This window comes from Augochlora pura, chromosome 6 (genome assembly GCF_028453695.1).
Source record: "Augochlora pura isolate Apur16 chromosome 6, APUR_v2.2.1, whole genome shotgun sequence".
Lineage (NCBI taxonomy): Eukaryota > Metazoa > Arthropoda > Insecta > Hymenoptera > Halictidae > Augochlora > Augochlora pura.
In genome coordinates, this window is record NC_135777.1 from 21,276,624 (window position 1) to 21,303,657 (window position 27,034).

Genomic DNA, 27,034 nt, shown 5'->3' on the forward strand with positions numbered 1-27,034 from the left:
ATAACAATTTAATCTATTCGTAATATATGTAAGTGGTAAATTTAATTTTTTATATTTGCATTGCAAATGAGAATTACCTGATATGTATACACCTATATATACACATATCATTAATGTTAATGAGATGAGTATACCATGAGTATAGTATAATATGTAATCATACATATTTGTGCTCGGTCACGATCGTAATCGTATTTGCAATATTATCTATAAAGCAGTGACGCGATATTTTTGACCATATAATTTCGAAGCTCTGTACAAGTAACTTCTTCATTCAGTAATTTTTATATATATCCACTTGATTATCAGTATCTACCATAATGTTGCGCACAACAATAAATCAAGGTATTCGTAATTTTAGTGTTAATTCGCCCGCAATAAAATGCAATCGCTTACAAGGAAGAACGGCAATTGTAACAGCTTCAACAGATGGGTGAGAAAACTTATTGAATGCAATTCATAATTAATTCCATATTATTTTCATAAATGATATAACTTAACCTCTTCCGTTAAATTAGCAATTTATAAAATTTTTATCTTTTTTCTACAGCATTGGTTTCGCAATTGCAAGACGTTTGGCTCAAGAAGGTGCCAAAGTGATGATTAGCAGTCGCAAAGATTCAAATGTAAAGAAAGCAGTGGAACAGCTTAAATCTGAAGGACTACAAGTATCTGGTGTTGTATGCCATGTTGCTAAACAGGACGATAGAAAAAATCTCTTCAACAAAGTAAATTTTAAACAATTGGATGTTATATTAAAAGTTATTGTACATTATTAACATCAATAAGTAATATTGCAGACAAAAGAAGAATTTGGTGGATTAGATATTCTTGTATCAAATGCAGCTGCTAATCCTGTATTTACCACACTTTTTGGGACTCCTGAGGAAGCATGGGACAAAATTTTTGAAATTAATGTTAAAAGTAGCTTTCTTCTAATGCAAGAATCTCTGCCACTATTGAGAGAAAGTAAATCCTCTTCAGTAATACTTATATCTTCAATAGCAGCATATCAACAAGTTACAGTAAATATTTATATTCTATACAATATTATTACTTATAAATGAATAATTAATATGTAAAACTAAATACATGTTTTATTTCAGGCATTGGGTGCTTATGCTGTAAGTAAGACAGCATTATTAGGTCTTACCAATGTTGCTGCTGCTGATCTTGCATCAGAAGGAATTCGTGTAAATTGTATAGCACCTGGTGTTATAAAAACAAAGTTTTCTGAACCGGTATGTACTGATATACATTTACATATAGAGTACACCATTACCTGTTAAAAATCATATATATTAAACAATATATGTGTTTTATAGCTTGTTGAAGGTGATTTATACGAAGCAACTGTATCTACGATACCAATGCAAAAAATTGGTCAACCAGATGAGATTGCAAGTGTAGCAGCATTTTTAGCAAGCGATGACGCTGCTTATATTACCGGTGAAACTATTGTTGCTGCTGGTGGAATGCAATCTAGACTATAAATACGTTTGCAAATATTGCATTATTACATACCATAAATAATTCCTAAATAATACATTTCATATATTCTTTATATTTAATTGTTTAATTTTACATTTAAGTGTTCATAATACGATTGTACACTCCTATATATAACTTTTTATTAAACATTTTTTATAAAAATATAAATTATATCTAATATCGGTATAGAAGTATTTTTATTGAAGTTTGACATTTCCAATTCCTAATTCTGGAATGCAATTATGACAACACACGATATTATTACGTGACTGTTAAAAGGCGCACCTTTATCTATTGTGTACTTGCTCATATGTTATGACAGTGCTAGGTAATGCAAATGGCAGACGAAAATATGGTCCATCACGCAGTGCAGCCAGAAGAAAATCGTCAAAACCACGATGACAATGGATGGAAAAACGAAGAAAATGAAGAAAATTGCAACGATACCGGTAAATATATATTTCTCTTTAAAATAAATTGTGTCATAACATGAATGGTTTCCAATTTGTTCAGTACTTCGAATAATTGAAATACGTATGTATGTATAAATAATTATCAACTTTCTTTACAATGATTTAGTTAAATAATTAGTTGTCTGTATTTTTAACTAGAAATGCTAAAATATTTATATGTTTTTTTTTAGAATTTGAGGCAATAAACGCTCAGTTGGATTTACTGAATTCGGTTTTGGATAACCTTGAACAAAAAAATGATGTGATACATGCAGAATTAATTGATTTACTACAATCAAATAAAGAAGCAAGGAGACAATTTCAAGAAAGCCAGAATGTAGGAAAGCCAAACTCATAATGTTATATTTTGGAGGTACATAACCTATTATTTCAAATTAAGCAATATTAATGTTTTCTATTATATAAACTGATATGTAATCAACTTTTATGTATATTATTGCAGATTACCTGATGTACATATATTTTATAACGAGGTAGTTATTCATATATATTGCATTTGTATTATTTCTTAGTACAATGTAATACAAATATTACTGTATAAATGGTAAACATTCCTACTAAAGGTAACTTAATAATATATTGAATTATTGTTATTATAATATAACATCACAATTAGAGTATAAACAGAAATATATAAACATTTATGTCCTGTATAAACATATATGTAAATTATATGTAAAATTGTCTGTGTTATTTTATTATTATTTTAACAATTATATGTTAACAGAAGATATTAACAGGTCTTTAAACATTTCTGAATCGAACTGTTGAATTAGAAACACATTAGGTTCATTCGACAATAAATGATCAAGTACGACTTGACCTCTGGTTTTAGTACCACTTAATTCTATATCTGCATGATATTCTACAACATCCTGCGCAATTTCTGGTTTTAATATAATTCCAGCTAAAAATGCGTCGCACGTAATATAAGTAGGGAATCGTTTCTTCCTTATTTTATTGCATGCACTTTCAATGTCATTCATAAGTTTCATACAGGGTGTATCTATTTTACCTAGCACATTCCATCTCCATTCCTACAATTGTTAAATTTATATTACAGATATTTTTATATCTCTCAGGTATATTATTGATATACATACATGTGTAATACTAGACCCGCAGCATGCTTCCCATGGTAACAACCATAAAGGTTTCTTGTTTTTGTTAAAAACTATGTGAACACTCTCTGGATCCACATAAAAGTTGAATTCTGCTTGTGATGTTATATTACCCTGTGCTAGTAATAAATGTCTTCTATGATTATTTCTTAAATAATCTAAGCAAGATGATAAAATAATATGTACCTTTCACGTTTCCACCCATTATGTAGAAATCTTTTACATTGTTAATAAAATCAGGGTGCATTTTTATAGCTGTTGCTATATTTGTCAGAGGACCTAATCCTACAATACTAATTTGATTTGGATTCTCTGATACAATTCTATGCATAGCATATACAGCGTGCTCTTTCTCCAATTTATCTGTATTTACTTCTGTTTCATATGCATTCCCAAAACCATCGCCACCATGGTATTGTTCCTTTTTAGCTTCATCAGTATGATACGTACAAAGTATAGGTTCATATGCTCCTTGAAAAACTGGTATCTATAAATTAATAATTATGAAAACTTCACTACATTTTTAAACTTAATCGTACAATTTATTTAAGAAACCAATACTTACATCTGTTACCTCACAGACATTTAAAGTTCTACACACATTTTTAACTACATTCACTACTTCAGTGTTACCATTAACGCAAGTGATTGCTTTAATTTCAATTTCTTTCTTCTTATGAGCGGCTAATAATATTATTAACGCTAACGCATCATCCACGCCAGCATCACAGTCAATAATCAATTGCTTCCCAGTCATTTTAATCTAATTTCTTTTATATGTAACGTATTAGAATAAATTATTCGAATACTTTAAATACAAAGAACAGATAACTGTAAATCCTAAACTGCTTCTGTTGCAAAACTTTAAAGATAAATGAAGCATTCATCCATATGAATGCTTAGTGAGATAAGGAATCTATTTAGGTAGTGGAATATTATTGTCATCGTTCATAATATAATTCATGATATTTTGCCGGGAAGAAGTAATTCGAAAAAGACTCAGTAATTAACTAACGCTTTAATAAATAACGTCTGAAGCCTTGATAAACTTGATCAACATCTGAAACAAAAAATAAAGGGGAGTTGACAAATTCGATAAATATGGTGGTGCACTCGATAAGCATTTTATTAATCTATATTATCAAAAACGAAAAATTAACATGGATTTTTATCTTATCTGCGCGATACTAAATGGAAACGTGACTATACATAAAGACGCGTCTCTAAATGGAGACGCGGCACAAAATGTAAATGCGAGGAATTTTCAGAACGCATGCCTCAGATGGCGCACCAAGCGAACGAATGTGCAGAAAGAGTGAGACTGCGAGCGGGCAAATGGTTGGGATGTGTATTCCAATTTATGGAGCACGAAAAGTGTATAGTTCCCGTAGTGTTTGATGATCAACCAATGAGAGTAATCGGGCCTCCTTGCGCCAGCCAAGCCCACCTCTCATAGGTCAGTGTTTTTCTCTTGCACACCGCCAGACTGCAGCTTGATTTGTTAGCGCGACTCGATGTAGAAATTTTCTTTGCTCTGATTGGTTGACGATTCATTGCTAAAAACGGGATCTGTTGCGGATTGGATGCGCAGCGCAATGATAGAAATTTACGCGCCAGTTTAGAGAGTACACATTTATATCATTCCGCTGTGCATCCAATCTACACCAGATACTGTTTCAGCAATGAAACGTCAGCCAATCAGAGCAAAGAAAATTTCCACATCGAGTCTCGTTAACGGATCAAGCTGTGGCCAGTAGATGCATAGGAGAAGGACCCGTTAATATAAGAAAATCATGTAGGAGTTGAGGTATCGCTACATAGATGCGACACTTACATATTTCATTTCGAAAAAAGTAATGGCATTAAAGTAAATTTATGAAACAATAATTTTATGGACTTAAAATTGTAAAAGATATGTTAATGAATGTATAAATGCTCAGACATAAATTTTTAGTCCCAATTCTACATATGTACATATTATACAAATTGTTCAATCAAATTTTAACGATAAAAACTGATCTTTTTTTACTTTAATCTAAATATATATCAAATCAAATTTATATAATTAATGTAATAAGAGTAATAATTTCAAATATTCTTGCAACGCTAGTAATTTGCTTGTATCTAGTGTTTAAAAGCGTATAATGAAAAAGTAATATTTTTATTAGAATATTCACAAAAAGCTGTATGATAATAATTTTAATCGGTAAATTAACAATTTATAAGTAAAATTAAATCAGTATATAAGCACAAGTATGATCAATAAAAAGTGATATATAATAAACTCTGATCGAGTAAATCAGTTGCTACATATTGGTATTGGTGTAATATTGCAGACGGTGAGTGACCTGGCTGTGTTGAACCAGCGATTATTGGGTACAACATAAAAGATTAGAAATTAGTCAGAATCGTGTATATGGTTAAATTTGTCGGTAGATAGTTAGTAATTACTGCATTGTAATATAATTAATATAAGGCGTAAGAATGATTTTGTTAGAGATACATAACAGGATACTAGAAGAGACATTAACTAACAAAATAAAAAATACCTTGTCAGGGTAAGTGAAACATTTATCGTTTTTAATGCAGATATTTCTGTGTTTATGAGATAGAGGCAGAGATTACAAGTAAGGGCGGTGTCCGTTTCAACTATTATTAATGTTAAATTGTAACGCAGTTTAAAAGAGCTTTTTCAGTTAATGCATTCGCACAAACTATAAATTTCTTTTCCTATAATGCTAAACTATTTAGAATTATATGTTACCTATTTATATTACACCCAATATTCTTTTTTTATACAAATTTTGCAATCCTAAGGTGTTTAGTAAAAATTTTAAACACAGTTCTATAGATATTAGAAGTTGTAGGAGTCTGATAATAAATGATATATTTTATTAATTTATTATGTACCTTTTTTATCACAATTTCTTACTGTTTAGTACAATAATACAATATATCTTTTGTAGTCATAAACCAGAATCTACAGATGTTGTTATAGCAGATTTTGATGGAGTATTATTTCACATTTCTAACTTAAGTGGTGACAGGTCAAAAATTAGAGTAAGTGTCAAGAACATTTTAAACATATCGATAGAACATTTTTAACAAATTTATTTATAATTTGTCTATCTTTTGAGCAATATGTTAATAACACTTTATTTGCTTTCATTTTTCTCAATAATTGATGATCTTATTAACGGTTGTAACGATTAATTGTATGTTTGTTGTAATTATACGTGAAGATACATCTTTTAAGTTATTAATTTGCTCCTTTGATTATAGATAAGTATTTTACTTAAATTTTATAAACAATTACAAGAGCACGGGGCTGATGAATTACTTAAACGTGAATACGGCTCTTATCTTATAGCTCCTGAGAATGGTAAACACTTTTTCAGAAATTTGTTAAACGTATAATTATGTATATGTAAATTATTTAAACATAGTATTAAATGAAACTATTATTATTTTTAGGCTACAATGTTTCTGTATTGATAGATTTGGAAAATTTGCCAGAAGATTGGGAATTATTAGTTAAAAAAATTGCACTTTTAAAGAGACATTGTTTTGCCAGTGTGTTTGAAAAGTACTTTAAATTTCAAGAAGAGTATTATAATTCTCCAGGTACAGAATTACAAAAAAGAGCAGTCATCCAATATAGAGATGAAGAAACAATGTAAGCATAAATTCTTTTCTCATGGTAATTTCCAAATAAAACTTTTATGATCATATGAATTTTTATATTAAGGTACGTTGAAGCCAAAAGCGATAGAGTAACGGTGGTATTTAGTACAATATTTAAAGACGAAGATGACATGGTTATTGGAAAATTGTTTTTACAAGAATTAAAAGAAGGTAGACGCGCAAGTCATACAGCTCCACAAGTTTTGTTCAATCATCGTGAGCCTCCTCTAGAATTACAAGATTCTGAAGCTGCTGTTGGAGATTGTATTGGATACATAACATTTGGTAAATATTGATTGTTATTTTAAATTTTTAAAAGAAATGAATTTACGAGGAAGGTATACATAAAAACTACACGTAAACATTTTAGAAACTAACATAAAATATGCATTTATGAATCTGCTTTTTTTTATAGTACTATTTCCCCGGCATACAAATAGAGAAGCTCGTGATAATACCATTGATTTAATACACATGTTCAGAAATTATTTACACTATCATATTAAGTGTAGTAAAGTTTACATTCATTCAAGAATGCGTACCAAAACAACAGACTTTTTGAAAGTATTAAATCGGGCAAGATCACAGACTAAGAGCACTGAAAAGAAAACAATTACGTAAGTTGCTTCTACATTATTTTCTATTTAACATATTTCGTCAGTATAATACAAACGGTGACGTTATATTTCACAGGGGTCGAACATTTATTAGGAAGGAATGAATGTAAATGTAATATTACATTCCTAATATTGTTTTGATAAAGGATAAATGACAAAGTCTTCGTTTATCCTATAGATTTGCTAGAAACTTTTTGATCTTCTGGCAAGAAATATTCTTTGTAATGGAGGATTCTAACTCATAAAAGTAATGAGTCGAGAGCTTCCAATCTTCAAGTTTTACCACACATTGTCTTTGAACAATACAATGTTCTTTAGAAAAGTCTACATCGCTGTAGATATATCTAAAATGTTATGTGCACAGCAGGACAATGCATGATTAAAATGTTATTTTATATTAAAGTTCTTAAAGTAAAGCTACAGAGAATGAATAGAATCTACAAAAAATCAGGGAGTTCATAGTCTGTGAATGACATTGAGACAATTTGTTTCACTATTTCTATATTGTCAATCACTTCAATGCTGATCATTATTATCAAAATGTGACAACCCTAATTATATTAATTAAATACAGTCAAGGCATTCTTGTTTATTAAAGACCACGTATACTGAAAAATGTTTAAAATATACAAAAAAAAAATACGTGGATTTTATGAAATAATATATTAATGTATCATTTATGAATTTAACATAACATTGTGTTTTTTGATAAATTATTTTTATTGTCTATACTCTCTTATTAACATATAATTATTATAAAATAATAAAAAGTATTAATTCTATATAATAGGTGCTATAATTGTGAAACCTTTGTTACAATATTACTAGAGAAAAATTAATTTAGTATATATGTAGTAGGATTTGGTGTTATTGATTTGTAATTAGTAAGTGGTTATAAGGGTTGGAAAATCAGGTTGAGGTGCAAACTTGGGAGTGCCAGACATGAGTATTCATTAATAACCACACCCTCTTATTTAGCACAGACACAAAAGGTATTGAGACACGTTGTGTGCCTTTTAGGGTTTCAGTTGCAGGTGTTCCCTCAACCAGAATGTATCATAACATTTTGAAATCTTTAATATAATCAGTTTTCTAACTAAATGAGAAAAATTAAAATTGCATTTGACTTTAGTGTACGTGTCGTTGCATTTTTAATATGTAAGTAGTGTAGAATCCAGAAAATTCCATTTTAAGATATTTATATTTATTTCCTATTGTGATTTTATAACGTGTGAGGTACAAAATTTTAAGTGACACACATTACCAGTTCCTCGAATTTGAGTTATAAAAACTCGTCATTTTATCTAGTTTTGGTGTCTACATTTTTTTTAAGAGAAATATTGTTTATACTATGTAGAAAATAAAACAAAGTTATTTGCAATTAAAATTATTGGTATTTTAAAACTATAGAATTATATAATTAAAATGTAGAAGAACTGTTTTGTATAAGCTTAATGAAATAACAAAGAATTTTCAGTTGTCAAATTATGAAGGAGATAGATGAGCCAACTGTTGAATCACTTTTGACTTCATCATCTTTTCCACCATGTTCACCTAATGAAATAGCTATACGACCTGGAGATTGTGTTGAAGGTGGTGTTGAGGAATGGTTGGAAGATGAAGCATTACCGGGATTCCGTGTTTGGCAACTTGCTGGCATAATCCTTTCTATTTTGCTTAGTGTGCTGATTGCATTTTGTTGTTGCATTCGATTCAGAGTACCGCGAACCAAACAGGAAATAGAGGCTGATTATATTCGGAAAAAAATAACAAAAAGTTTCAGACAAGAATTATCAAAAATTAGTAATGTAGAAATGGATGATATGGATTTGAAGAAAGGTAAAAATAATTTTCTGAATATAAAACCGTAATACTTGTATTACCTCGATATAATACATATCTTTCTTTTTTTTATTAGCGTTAAATAAAATTCAAAATAAATTTGATATGGAAATTGATGAGGTACAAAAAGAACATCAAGAGGCAACTCACAAAAATGTACAACATGGACTACGATCAAGATTTAATGCAATGTTCAGTATAATCCATTTTACTAAACAAGAATACACAGAATCTGATAATATAATTTAATGAATTGTACGGACTGTTCACAATTCTTATAAAGATGACAGCCACAATTATGTTAGCTCATTGATAACTAATTTCTCAAAATGATCATACTGTTAGATACCCTGTTTAAGATAAACAGAATAAATAAACTCTACACGTTATTAACTGACTAAATATAATCTTTATTTGATGAGTATAATACAGAAATCAAGTTACTATACATGCAACAATAATCTACACCAAAGGATAATATATTTTGGAAAGCACTTAATGGGACTATGATGTACATTATCTACCGCATTATGTTTTATTTATTTATTCTATTATCTGATAAGTACTGTTAAAGATGCAACATTGCCACTATTATTAAATAAAATAATAGTTTACAAACTATATGCAATTTAAATGAAAGTTTTACGACAAGAAGAAATCACAGTACAAACTTTAGGTTGTTGCTAATGATCAATAGAGCATTGTTATATTTGCCTCTAAATGATGTTCAATTCTTAACACGATTATTACAATTATAATACTTATAAGAAATAAAATTTGTATATAAGAAAGTACATTTCTTATTGTCTCTCTCTCTCTCTCGCTTTTCTTTGCCTTCTTATAAAAAAAAACGAAATATTCTTGCGCACTGCGCAGCCAGACATACAAAATTTTATTGGTATATTTACGAAATAATAAATTTTTGGAAATATTGTGAAATGAAACACAATGAAATACAAATATCCATAAAAAACATTTATTACTCGATAAATATAAAATGAGCACTTGTAATCGCAAAACTGAATCAAATATAAGTTGTAACGAGATGTTTTTACAAACAAAGTATGTGAAGAGACGTAATAAAAAGTCAATGTTTCTAAAAAAAAAGGTTTGGAAACTCAAGAAAACAAATCTAATTAAAATTAAATTCAATCATGCCTTTGCAATATAGATTCTTTGTAGCTATAAATTATATTAAACAATATTATTTCTCATAGAGAAATAAAAGTTGTAGAGAAAATATAACTTGTCATAAGCACAACGCTCGCACGTATGCTTTACACGCACGCATATAGGAATGATTCAATTAATCAGTACTTTAAACCACCTGAATGTTTCATCCATTTCATAAAATTAATTGAAAATTAACGTAATAGGAAACTCGACATAAGGCTGATAAAGAATTCATCTAAATTCTTAACATTGCATGACACCAACTGGTGTATTTTTCTTCATATTTTTAATAATATCACATAGAGTAGTTATCCACATGGAATATTTCAATCGCGTTTTGATGTAAGTTTTAAAAATTCTAATGTCATCAGAAGCTCGTATGGATCAGTAATATATCTCTCTAAGTACATTAAATTAGAAAAACGTAATCGCTTAACGAGGGATACTAATAAAAAGAAAAGTATGTTTAAATAATTACTAATGCTTTCGTCTCTGGTCACAAATATTTGAAAATATTTAGTTTGTAAACTAAGTACTCGCGATTATTTGTTATTTACCTTATTTACTTTTTCATGGAAATTATTTAATTGACCAGGAAATGTTTTCTGCGGTTTTCCTTATAACAAGAAATAAATGCCAATACTTAGTTTACGATCCGATGTATAGTACAGTTCTAGGAAAAGATAATATTAGAAGCATAAATTTCATAAAATTACATTATGATCGATGTGCCTCATTAGATCCATACTATGGTTTTATTTTTGATTTTCACTATAGCGAAATTCTACGAATATTGCTATAAGTAGACAAAATGGTAAGAGACTCTTTCTGTACGAAGTAAAAGGTACTTGTCTCGTACTACTCATAAATTAGGAAAGTTTTAGGAAAACACTTTATAGACTAGACGATCCCACAGACATGTAATGTACAATATAGACATCATTTTCAATGGGACTTACAAGTCGTTTCACATTATGCAAAACGTATGCACAGAATGAAGGAATTCTACTTATACTTTGTTCAAGATCTAAACTGCATGCGTTCACTCCGTACAATCCTACTTGTAGTATTAAAAGGGTATAGACTGATTGATAGACACGTGTAACGATGATCAGGACACCTCTAACTGATGAAGATTGGGAACTCACTACGAGGTAAGAGGTTTTTCATAGAGCTTTGACCAAATAGCATTTAATTGCGCTAAAAGACCACCAGCAATAATCGCGCTAAAATGGCCAATTAAGCGTACCTTCACGAGATTTTATTTCTCCACCAAGAGAATTTCATTTTCGGGCTTAAATACTGAAAACTGATTACCGTTTGAGGGATCAACGATAAAATTGGTAAAAAACTTCCGCAGCTGCGACTTTTTGGTTCCTCGTCTAGTGGTTCTGTTACAGTTTCGCTTATAATGTTACGGTGAGGCGTGGAATATGGATACGGTGTCGACAGTGGATTACAAGTAATATGTACCTCTCCCGTATTCCACTTATCCCGGGTGTCGTTCGATTCGATTCCTTGCGTGGTCGCAGAAAGATATGAAAAAGGTACATCTTTATCTGTGAAAGTGATGGAACAATTAGAAATGTTAATTATTCGATTATCTGATGCCAGGTCGTTATTTTTACAATGATTCGGCGTAGAATTATCTAACGTGGAGTTCAATAAGTTCATCGATTTCAAAGACGCTTTCCTATAAACTTTCGATCGTGTGAGGGGTTTAATTGTTAACTGCGGCGATGATACTGATCGTATAGAGCGGGGATTATTATCTTTATAAATATCCATATTGTTTTGTGTAAATTGATAATCATTACCGTCTATATTTAAGCACTTATTCTTTACAGATATGTCAGAATTTATGCAGTAAGGGGTGGATGTAAGTGGACTTACAGGTTCTTCGATATTCGACACAGTAGTTTCTCGGGTAATCATAGAATTTTGTATAGTGCACTCATTCGATTTGGTTTCATTATTATGTTTTATGTACTGATTAGATACAACACCATGTTTTTTGTAAGCAATATCAGATTTTAATATATGTTTTATAGATTCGTTTCGTTTCTTCGTCTCATTTACGAATTCAGAAGGAGAAGAGAAGTTTTGAGGAAGGACAGGGGCGGTGCTGTTAGCATGCGCTTCATTTGCTCCTAATTGGTTAGGACCAAATGAAGCGTCCATGAACCCTCAGCTCGGGAATCTTGAATAAAATGCGCAAGTCAAATCGTAATTCTTGAAACGGCAATACTGAACGTCGGTACGCATCCAATCGCTAGAACATTTCAGATAGTCAGTTTGCTCCAGTTCACGAGGACAAGAAGCTGCCACAGACTCTTTGTTAGCAAAGATGGTGACAACGAATTTTTTCGGTTTAAATGTATTCAGCACACGTCGTATTATCTCCACGAATGATGTTTCTGGAATGTTACTCTCAAATGATACGTATGAGAATTCCGACTCTGGAGTAATGTGGATAGTCATATAATTTCCCTGCAATATACATACAATTAGTTTTCGTGTCTCAAGCTACAGAAACTAACGCGTTCACTGTCAAACCAACATAACTGTTAAAACTGAACGAATCTTATCACTTTGCATGGTAGGACAGTCAACACTTTCAGTATTCTGAGTAATCATTATGTATATATACTTACACTTTTGTTCACTCCATTCATTGAATACCCACATGGTTCGAACAAGAAATCATCTATAATCATATTTGGAATAAGCTTGTCAATTCCAGATTTTTGTGTTGCTTCGTCTGCTGAAGAACACACATCCCTAGTGAAGATCGCCATCACTTCAGGATCTAAATGTGTCATAAGAATCTCAAGAGTTTGGTCTGGTTCTGCAGGTTCATCGGTGAGTTTTTCTCTATTCAGAGTATATAAATACCAACAATCTGAATCGACAGAGCCCAGACAATACGCTTCTCCATCTAAAAAAATTGTTATAAAATAGATTATTAAAAATAGAATAACATCTGTATTTAAACAAATTTTTAAATTTAAAATTGTCTTTCATTTTGTTAGTAGTAGTTCTACAGTCTCTTTTTATATAAAGTTATTTTTCGAAATTTTTTATATAACATAGATAGACATCCTTACTGGAACTAAATGATATCTTTGAGTTGAAGAATTTGCATTTGTTATACGCATTGAATCATCTTATAAATATGAAAACAGGAAATATATAATTACCAGAAAAGAATGTGTCAAGCACAGCAACTTCTTTTTCGAATGCTTGATGTGGGGATATCTGCAACTCTGGCTTCTTATAATTCTTCCTTGAGTAGAATACATTCTAGAACAGACAGAAGCTACATAAAGTTTAAGTTCATTTTTCCACCTGAATTTTTGTTCTTTTTCTTATACATAATATTCTCTGGTAAATAAAATGACATTAAAAATGGTGTTTGATGATATGCATTAGTAGATAGGGTAGGTTAAAATACAGTTATTAGTGATCTTGAACAAATGTATTCCATGTACAGTATCATAGGTAAGAGAGATCAATAAACCAAGAGGTAGAGATGTATCCTGTATACTAGAGGTTTCCTATATATAGACACATCACTTATCCATGCACTAGGTCAAGTTATATAGCTAAGTACTGTTGACTTCAAATGGTCTGTAGTTAATGAAAATTTCTATGGGTAAAAGTTGTGAAACTGTGATACCCCACTGTCTGTGTCTTATTGAATTTAGAATGCAATAATTGTTTTCCTTGTTAGCTAATAATTATCTTATCAAGAAGAAAGGATCTCACTGATATTTGACAAATTCTTAGATTATACGTGTACATGCAGTAGTTATAAATAAACAATACACACTTCCACTTCCTCGAAGCCAGTATATTCTTTTACAAGTTCCAAAAGTGGTTCCAAGCATTGAAGAGGTGTAGTTGTACCACATGTCTTCAGAATAAGCCTGCGCTTTGATAGGAACATGCTGCTTTCACTGCAAAAACAAGAAAATATTCATATATAATTTTGAATACGTTTGTTGCATATTGCTGACGTGATGCTGATTATAATATTATTATATAATTTCAATATATAAATTTCATTGTCATCATATAAATTACAGTATTCCAAATGACAAGGTCTATTAATATATTTAAATATAAAATAAGACCACAGTTATCAATTATATAGAAAAATGTTTTTTAATTTCTACTTAAGTTTTTATTGAATTAAATAAAATTTGTATAGTATGATAACATTGTATAAAACAATGAACAAATATGTAGTTGGCCAAAAGTGCAAAAATGTTTGTTTCATCAGCAATTCTTCTGATGATCTCTTCCTGGATAAATTGAGAAAACATTTGAAATATTTTTTATAAATCTATATTTAATAAATATTTAAATGAATTTCACTTGTTTCCCTTCTTTCTCTTTTTAAGACATTTAAGTTATAAAATATAAAAAAAAAGGGAGATGCGAGGTTCAAACAAAGTTATCATACATCAAAACAATTCCACAAAAAAGATAGTTCCGATGTCCTAAAAAATATTTTTATCGGAAATAATGAAGGTTATTACAGAATGTAAGATATATAAAGCCGTTTCCTTGGCCTCTACTATAATATTATTTTTAGCTCCAAATTTAAACGGTATTAGGCACGAACGCAAGATAAGTCGAAATACAATGCGTGTCAAAATTTTCATAAATATCAAACGAGATGCGATAACGAAATTATTATTACCAACTATAAAAGAAATATTCCATTTGCTCGCTTAATGATATAAAACGAGAAAATGAATTACGATATCTCCCCGTTTACTTATCAATTAGGATTCCTTATTGGTAACATCGACATTAATATTTGCATAAATATAAATTAAATACAATTAAATACATGTCTCGTAAAATGTCCTACATGTTTTAAAGGAGTTATCATTGGATACAGACGATGACCCTAGATTCTCTATGTACAAATGACACGATAAACGAAACACACGAGGCGCTTTATTAGTATAAAATGAAATACATACATACGTGTGTGTATGTATAACGATAAGCAGATAACAGATAATACGGTGAAGCACAGTGACCGCGGACAAGATGCTGATTGAAAACGATAAAATGCAAATGAAAACGAAGAAGTGTTCTCGGTTCCTTCCTGAACGTGTGTCGCATTAAATTAACTTGCTTCGACCCGCGGCTCGGTCTCTTATAGCATGTTGCAGAACAAAAAAGAAACGGTTTATTTAGCTTAATCACGCTCGAATTCAATGTATCCGTGCCGTGGCAGTGTGTCCTTTTTTAATATTTTACTCGTATAATCTGTACACGCGTGTACATATGAAATATATGTACCATAAGAGAAACGAAACATTTTTACAGAAGTGTCAGGCGTATGCTCCACTTACGCATTGTTTTATGCGGAGAAAAACGATGGTCCAATGTAAATTGCACCTGTTTATATCACCGTAGCAACGATGGCTCGCGTCACATATGTACGCGACGCGTGGTCGTCGATGTGCTAAAGCATTTAAAGCCTGTTAGTTGAAGTTGACACATGGAAATTACTCTTATAAGGAAAGCAAGATATTGTGCACGTTGCAAATCGATTTTATGAAATTTTATGAAGCCGCAAAGAAAATATAAACGGAATAACGATAGTATGACAAAGAGAACTGTTTTAAAAAGGAACTACTGTAAATATAATTAAAAATAAGACAAAAGACACAAATGAATTTATTTTTTTTTTACAATTTTCCAATTAAAGATTTGTCAAGAAATGTAATAAAATGTATAAAGAAATCTAGCATTGCTGAAACATACTGTATATAATGTATAAGAAATCTATAATAATATTTAAATTTCTCGCTAGTTAATGAATTAAATCTTTGTCTTCCTTAATTCGTAAACATTTGATTTCCCGGTGTAGAAGACGATAGTTAGAACTAAACCCAGCGTAGACAGAATATATATATGGGGTACATGTAAAAGAACGACACACGATGGCAACGAATCAAAGAAGCAACGAGACTAATAAATTCTTGCCGCCCAGCTATACGCGTCGGCACGATTATGTGCGGTAACAATTTCGCGAACCGTTTTGGAAGTTCAAGAACGATTACTCGGGGCTCGACGACGTAACAGATAATTGGTGTATTTTCCGAGCGTATGAGATACATAAACGGAGCTAAGAGATCGCGGGAGAAGCACGCGAAGCCTAACTATTACATAACAATAGAATTCGTAAGTGCATTACACTTGATGGCGGTGCGTCGCGATATAGAGCAACGAATTGCTGTCGACCGACGATTGCTGCCAAAGTATACTTGTGCTACCACAAAGTATCAAAACTTTCGGACGTGAACAACAATCCCAATTTGTCCAAATGAATATAATTTTATAATTTTCATTATACTCTAATATTATGTTGTTCAATTTCAAAGAAATAATGTTGTTCAATGTCTATCTCTTCATTAGTTAACGTTGTTCGTGACATGCTTTTAAATTACTTGATAATTTTTTAGAATAACAGATTTAACACGTTCCTACTATTATTACCGCTGCGAACATGGTAACAGATTCGAATCTCGGAACTTACTGATTTAATAATAGGTTTAATTTAGATTTGAATTAATTTTCTAAACATTATAGAACATAAGTCGATTAACTTGCCAAATGTTGCCGAATCCACTCGAATTATATAATACCAGTTATTTTCGTTAATTCGATAATTACGCTCGCAAAAATGGAAATAAAAATGCTCTGGCTGCAATAATGGTACGTCGTCGTTTCGACCTTCTGTCGGCATATTTTTAGAATATTTTGTAACTGTTTTACAATTTAGTTAAATTGTTTCTTGCAATTTTAATTCATTTTCATGCGTCGCTCTTTATATAGTAATATATTATTTTTATATTTGTTTAATACGAAACGACCTATCCTCGAACAAATTCCTATATCACAAAAACTTTCCAACAAATTTTTATTTTTACTGCAAGAAGATTGAAGACCTTGTGGAGAACTCCATCTAGTAAATAATTTCTAATAATTTTTATACCGAAACAATTAGTTTTTATTATTGTGAATTAATTAAAGCGCTTACGTGCAACTAATACTAAAGTTGCAAATTAGATATTAATAAAAAATAAGAGATACTTGTAAGCGAATTGCTATTGTTTAGATTTATTTATAATCGATAAAATGACTAATATAGCTTGGAGACCTCTGTCTCATTCTAATTTGCTTACACATTTAACAAAGGTCAGTCACTTGTATATAACGTTCTACTATTATACGTAGATTAATTCACAAGCGTGGAGCTTTGTGTAAACATCCGCAGTGTACTAGGTCAAGGGATACAGATGATTCCAATCGTTCATTCTATAATGAAAGTTCATGATGCTTTTAATTATAGTTCACCGATTAACACGAGAGATTTCATTGACAAGTAAGAAAAAAGTTAACAGTACATCCAGAATATACGAAAAAAGATATTCAATTTTTATGGCAAGTCATGTGTTATTTTGTTTAGAATTCTCGACATAGAAAGGTAACCACCACCCGAATCTTGAACGAGTGTCTTCACCCTGAAGAAGCCAAGACTAGCATAAACAATAAATTGTTCAATGTTTTCTGGAGGTTCTTTATAAACGTGCAGAGTTTAAAAAAAAAAAACTGAAATGTTCTGGTTACCGAAGTTCCTCGTTAGAAATAATCTACGTTGCTATTCTTAGAACATGTCGTTGTTAAACGTCGTACGATTACTACATCGATCAGCAGTAATCAATAGCTTTGCCATTTTATTACATAAAGCGATCTTGGAATGAAGTACTTCCCAATAATTTCTTTAAAACTTCACTATTTTACTTCACTGTTACGGTAATGAATTTTCACAACTTTCCCTTATTTTGCTTTGATTTAGAAATCACGATTTCGAACGTCTACTCAGTAATTAATATATATGAATTAATATTTTAATTCATATATTTCTTTGCACACGGATGAAAGTCTATCAAAATACACGGATAATGCACATGTCGTTTTCAATATACGTTTACTATCCGTCTATTGAATTTCACGGGTACACGTGTGTCGATAAAAGGCTGGATGTTGTGCGGTTACGTATATGATTTTCAACTCGTGTGTATGTTGACGTGTGTCATGTTTATGTCATAAACTGAAGTAACTAGCTAAGTCTTATTGGAAAAGCATACCGGTGTGCGTATTCCGATAATTGACTTGAAAAGGCGTACTGATCTGTTTACAGATTGAGGTCTGTTAGTATTATTGAAACTATACGTGTTACATACAAGAATCTGTCACATAACATACGAATATAGTTGTACGAATGTGACCGTGGTATTTTTAATTAATTCTTGCAACCTAGCAAGTTAACATTTAAAGAAAATATAAATGTTTCTATGTTAACTATTGTATATTTCCATGCACGACCCGTGTACTTATCCGTGATTTATTTAATTGCACGTGTATTTTAAATATTCGATTCAGCAACGATTTAAAAAAAAGTTAGTGTTACAAGTAAAATCCAGATTGTTATTGAAGATTGTGTTAAAAAGATCTTCAATTATTTATTTTTGATATTTGAAGAACTATGCGAGAATTATCCGTATCTATAGTGTTAATTGCACGATCTATAATGCGAAAATTAGCATAACGGTTTAAAGTCTGATTCTGTGAATAATGAGAATTCTGACATGAATAAAAAGTGACCCGGTGACAGGACAGTATTATTTCCTTCTTTGTATAAAGGAGCTCGGAGGAATATCGCCGAGCGTACCGTGTTGAGTCGGAACCAGAGACACTATCTGATAAGCCGTGTCAGATAAAAGGTTTAAGCTGCAGTTGATCATCGCCTCTAGACACTGATTAGAGACTGATTAAAATTTATGTGAAGCGACAAATGCAAACAGCGGGACTTCAGACCGAGACTACTGCATATTTCTCGGGCGAGCGTAAGCAATCGAGTGGCTAAAGTGAAACATGAAACCGTGATAAATATTAGGTTCTAGCACACAAAATGTCTTTTCGTGTGCAAACTATTTTTAAACGCTACTCATATTTTTCTCTAGCATACTTCGAAACCATCGATCCATCAATGTGTTTGTTGACACAACTTTAGATTCAAAATAATATAAGCGTTTAGTAAACGTCCTCTTTATTAACATTAACAGTACTAGATCGTACTTTTCGTTTCACTCAGATTTTTCATCTTACATGATTTCATAATTTTGCAACAATAAAACTAGGTATTCTTGAACTGATATACACGTCGATTTTGAATTGTTTGTCATTTTCTACAACACAAAGGTCTCGAATGTAAATAATTAAATCTCTCATAAATTATAAAATAATTATGATATGGTACTGCTCGACGTTTCATTTCGTAGAAAATTGTTATTGCACATGTAAAAATTAACCGGACAGAAAATAGGTAGCCTGACATTTCTAATAAAGTCTTTAACAAATTCTGCGAGACTCGGAGAGGCTATTTTCTTGCTCTCGATATACTAGATTTCAACACTATACACCGTACACACCAATTTTGTCTTATTATCGTAGAGTAACATCGCTAAACGGCTTGATAATATTTCTTCAGCGATATTATGGAAATACTAAATCATAATTCTGCGCTAAGAAATGGCTTCTCGCACGTGATCAAACAGTTCTCAGTACATGGACAGGCTTAATTCCCTTGATGTTACTCGAGAGTTTCGTTTCACAGCAAGTGAAAACAGAAAAGTAAATAGAATCGCTTACATCGAATACGTGAAACAACAATCGACTCGTTCTATAGTAAACATTGTGTTTCTAACGATTATTTATCGATACTTGAACATAGTAATCAATAGATTGGATAACTTTTATCTTACTTTTACGTATTTTTTAAACATTTCTCTACTTCAGCATATAACTCGTTCCTACATTTTGTTCTCACTGCGATCTATGATATCGAAAGATAATTTCCAATAAATTCACGTTTAATTGAATAAGAAACAACTACTTTTATGTATACAATGAATAAATTCGATGAAATCTTATCAATTTTATACGCATTTCGATAAAATGTCGTTCAAACAACTTTCGTACAACAGAAGATATTTTTAGAAAGCGATATTTAATCCGTGATAATGCACTGATTACTACTATTACTTGGCGGCGTGGAAACAATGCAGCGTAATTTGAAAATGATTGCAACCAATGGCTACATTATCTGTACAGTGTACACTTTAGATTAAGCTGCTATTCCATGAAAGCATAACAAACTGGATACGTAATTAGTGTTCTATAAGCATGCCTCCGTTATCAGTTACTAAATATTGTATTAAGCAGATAAAGTCCTAGGGCTGTGCGTCCGCGGAGCGTCGCTTCATAGACGGGTACGCCTTGATTTCCGTCCACGAGAAGTAGAGCAAGCTTTGCGTCATTTACAAAAATATTGAATGACGAAGAGGACACGACGATTCTTTATAAAATTACATTTGACGCGTAAGAAGAAAAATTAAGTTCAGATCGCATCCTTACAGTCACGAAGACGTATTAAATTCTAAAAAATAGGTTCACGAATGTACGCACTAAACCTGTTTTGGGGTCAACCCAATGCGACTGCAGCCGGATTAGAACCTCGAATGACTTCCAAAAATTTCCATTGATCTGGCAAAAAAATTATTTCCCGTGGAAGTCGATGGCTTTTGCATAAATTCAAAAAAGAAAATTATTGAATGTTGACGTACGTTTGTGATCTCGCTACATTCTAGCAAGCATTGAGACGAATACAACGACCTACTATGCTATAACCTTAAAGCTTGTAATATCGTTAAAATAGCCGAAATAGTTTCCAGCTCGCTGGGATACGGCAGGGAATGTACGCTTAGCGTAGGGTAGTGTCGTACGCTCAACGTCATGACGAATGCAAGTCGCGACGAAAGCTTGACAATGACACCTCGCGGACGTGTACATTGATTTATAATAGCCGCACGGAAGCGTACAGCAAGGCGATATATTGTTGATTACGCGTCTATGACGAGACGCGACGCGGGGAGACGACCTAAGATAGCACTGGATATACTGGACAGTGTGATGCGGTGTAGAAAAATAGCTTTCCAATCTCCCTCCCCCCTTTTTCTCGTTCTGGCAATTAAAGATTACTTCGACTTCGACGTTCTTTAAGCCAATACGACGATTTGTGCGTGAAGAATACAGAACATGTAATATTACGAGTCTTGCTAATATCGCGGTGGTACTAACATATAAAAATATCAATGGCTGCTTATACCTAGCTGGACTGTCTCAACATTACTGTAATTTCTATGAAAATCATATAAAACAATGTCTCACTCCACACTATCGCTACATGTACTTGCTATGCGATATTCTTTCATACGAGACTGTGCAACAACGGTCTCATGCATGAAGTATTATGTAAAATCCGTAAGCGTTATGTTATATGTTTAATATTAAAGTTAATTAATTCGTTCGATGCTCGCATACAGCTAGAGTTACGTACGGACTCGTGAACGTTTATGTAATGTCGGGTCCACACTGCAGTTCGCGAACAGCACGTCCAGCTGCGTTCGCTAGCAGTGCCAACGTTTTCGCGAGGAGCGAGAGCAGCGGAGCTTCTCAGCGAACGCTGTCGCTTAGGAAGCGGTATATCAAAGGGACTGCCTGCGAGCTCGGAGCGTGTCTGGACGAGTTTGTAACAATTTAATGCGTTTTAAGTGGCCATGAAATTCAAAGCAAACAAGCTTATAACAGTTCGCGCGAACGGTTCGCAAGTTATTCGCGAGCTCCGATTCGAATACGCCGTTTTCAATGGCGATCAATTCGCCAATTGTCTACGAATGGTTCGTAAGCTGCTCACGAACTGTATTCTTTCCAGTGTGGACCCGGTACAAGATGTCTTACCTGAGCACATAAGCATCCACGTGCTCGGTACGGCAAATGCTGATGATCTCGCACCGCACGATCTTCAACAATGATTGCCATTTCCGCCTGGAAAAAAAAGCATACGGTTCACGTTAAATGTTTGGATTGTTGAAAATATTTCAAAGGTTAATAAATCGATTTGTATTTTTACGATAAAGATGTCAAACTTTGCTCGGTTAGATGCCAAGGCCTAAACATCACACCAATGGTTACAAATGTGTAATAAATACTTTTCTTTCTCTTTGCTGTTAGTTTGAAAAGTATTCTTTAATTGCTTGCAGCACAGCTATGTATTTTTGTTACAAAGTAAATGTGCGCTTCAAAGAATTTCATTCTTACTATTAATTATCAAACATTTGCATCGTATGGAATGTGAGGATTTTTTAATTTTAAATAATAATGGAAACTGCATTGAATGGATTTTTATTTCCTAATGTTCTATATCTTTTGCAATGAGTAAATTCTATATCTTTTGTAAGAGTGTATAGTGATATTTTTGTTTCCCTGGAACATTAATGGGAACTTTAACCGAATCATTGACAATATTAATAACAATGTTTGACATCTCCATCAATATCCTGTTTTAGTCATCAATCATTTGTTCGAGCTAAACAATTGCAGTTTTACTAAACTTCATTTCTCGGAACATACAACAAACACTACTATTCTATTCACTAATAGTTATAATTACTAACACAACAATTACATAATTATATACACGACCAAAATCCTCAAATGTACCAACAAACTTCATCGCTATTTGAATAAATTTAAAACTGAGTTAATCCGATAATTAGAACAAATGTTATTCATAAAATCTCTGCATAAATAATCTCAATTAACTTAATGAATCAGCATTAGTAATGAATTTCTGAGAGTTTAAGTTTTCGTACAATGAAAACGCACATGCGAACAAACGATACTTCGAACTGTCAAAGGTTACTCCAGTTTACACGAGTTATATGATTATAGATAAGTAACAAAGAGAGACCTCGAAGGTTGGCGTCCATTTTTTGATAAGATTTAGTACCATGATGGAGCTCGCAAAGCTGAATGGAATGATACCCGGTTCTGGAGGTAGACGACTTATAGTTTTTGATATATTTAATGTTAAAGTTGTTAATAAAAGAACAGAAAGACGTGCTTGTATTACGGAACGAGGATTCAGGTAGGACGAGAGTCGAACCTCCCACTTTTTCCCAGTTTCTAATATTTCTAGTACCGCGCTGGTGTGGATCTCTTTCGCTTGGCGATGGTGGAAACGGTTCGGCTCCGACCAATGATGCCCGAACCGTCAACCGATTCACATCGTGCGTACGCTATTTCATTTTTTCGGTGCCGATACTGTTCCGCGCAGGCATGCTGTTTTCGAACGGGTATTGCATACACATGTGTGCACGTGTAATTAATATATTCGTGTGTTAACTCGAAAATAATTCGTGTGTTATTTCGAAATATTTTTAACCAATTAATAACCTGTTTTTATACAAAAAGAACTAAAATGTTCACTTTCTCAATGATAGTATTACCTATCATTACTTAATTAAAATTTCGTAGTGTAATAATGAAAATATTTGCTGTACGAGCGGTATCTTACTAACGAGTTCTAAGAAACGTCGATTAGGAAAAACTTCTTTTATCCGTTGCAGTGACTAATAATTCGTCTCGAGATAATAATGCATTTATAATGTAAAGAAATAAAAATTTATTGGCGCATAACATTACTAATAAATATGAAAGTGGAAATTACATTCCTATTGCTTCGAATAATCAAAAGTTTAATTATTTTTCAAAATGATAATTAATCGGAAACATTGTTTCGAAGATAATCTGTTTTGCATTGAGAATCCAAATGAATTGAACTATTTCTAAACTACATTTACTACGATAAGCATAAGTAACACGTGGCAAGCACGTGTAGATGATAAAATAGTTTTCTTGATCTTTGAATTTTATCTTTTCGTATTTAATATTTATCTCGTATGCCTGAGATCCCTTATTCGTTAATCACTAAAATATGCTTGTACAATTATCAAGAAAGCATTGAATTGCATATATCGTGAAGAAAGAATGAAAGTTGATTAATTCATTCTCTTTGCTATGTGTATTTCGGATGTTTACACGTGCCACAGAAATAATTACGTAATGTGGGGCAATGTATGAGCAAAAACACGACTTTCGTGAAAATATTCGCATAGTCGCGAAACGTGCCGGAAGTAAGCGTGAAAAGGGAAATTGTGCCAAAAGCGTGGTTCGGCACGGAGAACAAAGTAAAATTATTCACAGCTTCTCTTTTCCCGTTTATCAATACTTGCCAACGTGCCACGATTTATCTAATTATAAAAATTTAGAGTCTACCTAATGTGGCACGTTTTCGAACCGCGAATTCTCGAAAACATGACGAAAATTAATCAATCGATTTATTAATAAATAAAAGAAATTCACAGACAATTTTAGACATCACAATCATAATACTAGTAGTGACAATAATAGTAATCTTCATATAAAGTGGAAATTCTCACAAAACTTCGAAGCAAATATTATATTCATTTGATAAGTTAATGTGTGTGAATTTTTGATTATATTGACTGACAATAACGATAACCTTGAAATGCATTTATATGATTTTTGCTCGGACAGAATTTAAAAATTTTTACGTACGTCGGTAATGTAGTTAACTTCGTTAATTCTGGCGGAAAAAACATTTGCAAATTATAAGAACCTAATTTGCAAAATAACAAGTCAAGTGTATATATAGCATTTAAACGGTATGAATTTACTTTACTGAAATCTGTAAACTCGACGATTTTTTATTATATGTTAATCATTACAGAGAACAGATTTCAACGGGGCAAATAAATTGTCGTAACATGCAATAAGTACTACAGCCATAAATTTTATTCTACAACAAATGTTAATGATACCTAGATAGCGTGATTCAAATATTCACCATAATATTGAAATCATAATCAGATCATAATCAATTTGTATTATAATTTATGGTATAGTTTTTAAGAAATAATTTAATGAAAGAATTACGCCAGGATATTATTACGTGAAAACGATTTTTCACGATCCAAAATTTGTAAATTATTGCCGTTAATAATCGATTACGTATAATTAGGAATATCCACGTGTACTTACTATTCTCATTAGTAGTAATATTCTTTTATAACAATTTACAAGCAGAAAAGTTCTACATATACTTAAAAAAAGGTTTTATATTTCGATTCACACATACATAAATGTATTATCATAATTTCTCTGAAGCTAATAATAATTTCTCTGTAACCACAGGATCGTTAATATTTCATAAGTATTTGTTTACATTTATGCATTAGCATTGAAATTTATGAAAAGGAAACATATCACCCCCATACGTGTGTCAGTCGTGTTACACTGTTCACGAGTAAAAAATGTGTTTATATTTTTCATAGAACACATTTACAAATCAGCTGCCTAATTGATAACAATAATGTTCGACTAGTACTAAACTTCTCAAAAAAGGAAGATTACATAGATGCTTATATCTATTTATATTGAATTTAAAATAAGGAGATAAAGCGATGCATATACATATCAGTCACGTAGCCTCACTTTGAGCGGTCGGTATTACTGGAACGAGAAGGTGGGCGCATCGATCTTCGCCAAAAAACACGACATATACACGCTACTGTTCAATTCAATCTATCCAATGTTAGCATGACGTCGAAAGATTTTTTTCCTGAATAGGATCACACTTCTGTTTGTGTTTAAACGAACACTCGATATAAAGCGATGCCAATTTTCACCAAGTATTACGAACGAACGTTGTTAATCTTTCGAATAGCCCGATACACGTGAAGCATTAATTCTCATGCAAGTGTTGGGTTAAGCGCACTAATGATCACTATCGGAACAATTACATCGCGAGGTGCCGGCGATCACAATCATGGTTACCAAGCCGGTTTTATTTGATCAAAACATTTATTTCGACCGAATTACGTGTCATTGATAAATTTGTAATATTTATAGTACTTCGAGCCACGCTAATCTCTGATACAGACGTACTTATGATTAAATCTAGTTAAAAGTCCCAAGATTTTTATTGAATTTACGTTGGGGTATATGATCAGCGAAGGCGATGACGACTCGTGGCTAAATCATGCGCGAGCATTCAGTGATAAATTTCGGAAGAAACGTGTTCGAGTAGGCATAAGGGTTGGAAAGATAGTTGGTTAGATTTGAGGAAGATAATATGCTTTAACTTACTGAGGAATCTGCCTGAGATCGCCCTGCTTTTTGTTTATGCTACTGTTGCTTGTGAACCAAATTTCAAGGAGTTTTTCCACACCTTCAAAGAATTGCACACTGTCGGTGCTGTCGTCTTTGGTAGTTGCCATCCTCCGGAGGCACCAAATTTTATTCACACTGTTTCGTATGCGGCGACAGGCAAGAGTTTCTTTCTTAAGTTTGTGTTTCGCTCCAAATGTACGACAAACAACTCTTCGCACCGAACTTTGCTTTACTACTGAGAACAAGTGAACGAGCAATCATATTGGCGGTGGTTTCTGTCCTTCTCCCACTCTTTTGCGTGCGCAATATGGTGGTTTCTATCTTTTTCCCACTCCCTAATATGACGTCCTTTTTTAACTATCGCATCCACGTTAAATGCGTGTGCCTACCTTTCTACCAATCGTGGTGCACGCTGAACGCATGCGTACTTTAACCTACTTTGTTT

At 32.2% G+C, this 27,034-nt stretch overlaps 7 protein-coding genes across 7 annotated transcripts; 4 read left to right on the forward strand and 3 right to left on the reverse strand.

The window, feature by feature from the left end:
* The first annotated feature begins 134 nt into the window (after positions 1-134).
* Positions 135-1,644, forward strand: Dhrs4 (Dehydrogenase/reductase 4). Its single transcript, XM_078182926.1, has 5 exons — positions 135-433; positions 551-728; positions 801-1,025; positions 1,107-1,241; positions 1,326-1,644. Exons 1-5 carry the CDS (start codon positions 321-323, stop codon positions 1,491-1,493), a joined length of 819 nt encoding a protein of 272 aa, XP_078039052.1. The 5' UTR covers positions 135-320; the 3' UTR covers positions 1,494-1,644.
* A 140-nt stretch (positions 1,645-1,784) lies between these two features.
* Positions 1,785-2,786, forward strand: LOC144471151 (bublin coiled-coil protein-like). Its single transcript, XM_078182928.1, has 3 exons — positions 1,785-1,940; positions 2,135-2,316; positions 2,407-2,786. The coding sequence occupies exons 1-2, from the start codon at positions 1,823-1,825 to the stop codon at positions 2,299-2,301; spliced, it is 285 nt and encodes a 94-aa protein (XP_078039054.1). The 5' UTR covers positions 1,785-1,822; the 3' UTR covers positions 2,302-2,316; positions 2,407-2,786.
* Positions 2,665-4,312, reverse strand: LOC144471145 (pyrimidine-specific ribonucleoside hydrolase RihA-like). Its single transcript, XM_078182921.1, has 5 exons — positions 4,295-4,312; positions 3,651-4,145; positions 3,272-3,572; positions 3,068-3,204; positions 2,665-3,001 (listed from the first exon to the last, which is right to left on the reverse strand). Exons 2-5 carry the CDS (start codon positions 3,840-3,842, stop codon positions 2,678-2,680), a joined length of 954 nt encoding a protein of 317 aa, XP_078039047.1. The 5' UTR covers positions 3,843-4,145; positions 4,295-4,312; the 3' UTR covers positions 2,665-2,677.
* Positions 4,313-5,415: 1,103 nt separating this feature from the next.
* On the forward strand, positions 5,416-8,116 carry Arpc2 (Actin-related protein 2/3 complex, subunit 2). The gene is made up of 7 exons (XM_078182924.1): positions 5,416-5,643; positions 6,052-6,145; positions 6,368-6,467; positions 6,560-6,761; positions 6,834-7,054; positions 7,185-7,386; positions 7,463-8,116. Exons 1-7 carry the CDS (start codon positions 5,570-5,572, stop codon positions 7,488-7,490), a joined length of 921 nt encoding a protein of 306 aa, XP_078039050.1. The 5' UTR covers positions 5,416-5,569; the 3' UTR covers positions 7,491-8,116.
* Positions 8,117-8,284: 168 nt separating this feature from the next.
* LOC144471150 (uncharacterized) lies at positions 8,285-10,104 on the forward strand. The gene is made up of 2 exons (XM_078182927.1): positions 8,285-9,225; positions 9,305-10,104. Exons 1-2 carry the CDS (start codon positions 8,874-8,876, stop codon positions 9,475-9,477), a joined length of 525 nt encoding a protein of 174 aa, XP_078039053.1. The 5' UTR covers positions 8,285-8,873; the 3' UTR covers positions 9,478-10,104.
* An 84-nt stretch (positions 10,105-10,188) lies between these two features.
* Positions 10,189-12,582, reverse strand: LOC144471146 (uncharacterized). Its single transcript, XM_078182923.1, has one exon. The coding sequence runs from the start codon at positions 12,580-12,582 to the stop codon at positions 11,653-11,655; it is 930 nt and encodes a 309-aa protein (XP_078039049.1). The 3' UTR covers positions 10,189-11,652.
* A 6-nt stretch (positions 12,583-12,588) lies between these two features.
* On the reverse strand, positions 12,589-26,938 carry Samdc (S-adenosylmethionine decarboxylase). Its single transcript, XM_078182920.1, has 6 exons — positions 26,566-26,938; positions 22,294-22,380; positions 14,234-14,360; positions 13,602-13,704; positions 13,056-13,339; positions 12,589-12,891 (listed from the first exon to the last, which is right to left on the reverse strand). The coding sequence occupies exons 1-6, from the start codon at positions 26,694-26,696 to the stop codon at positions 12,589-12,591; spliced, it is 1,035 nt and encodes a 344-aa protein (XP_078039046.1). The 5' UTR covers positions 26,697-26,938.
* Between the last annotated feature and the right edge of the window lie 96 nt (positions 26,939-27,034).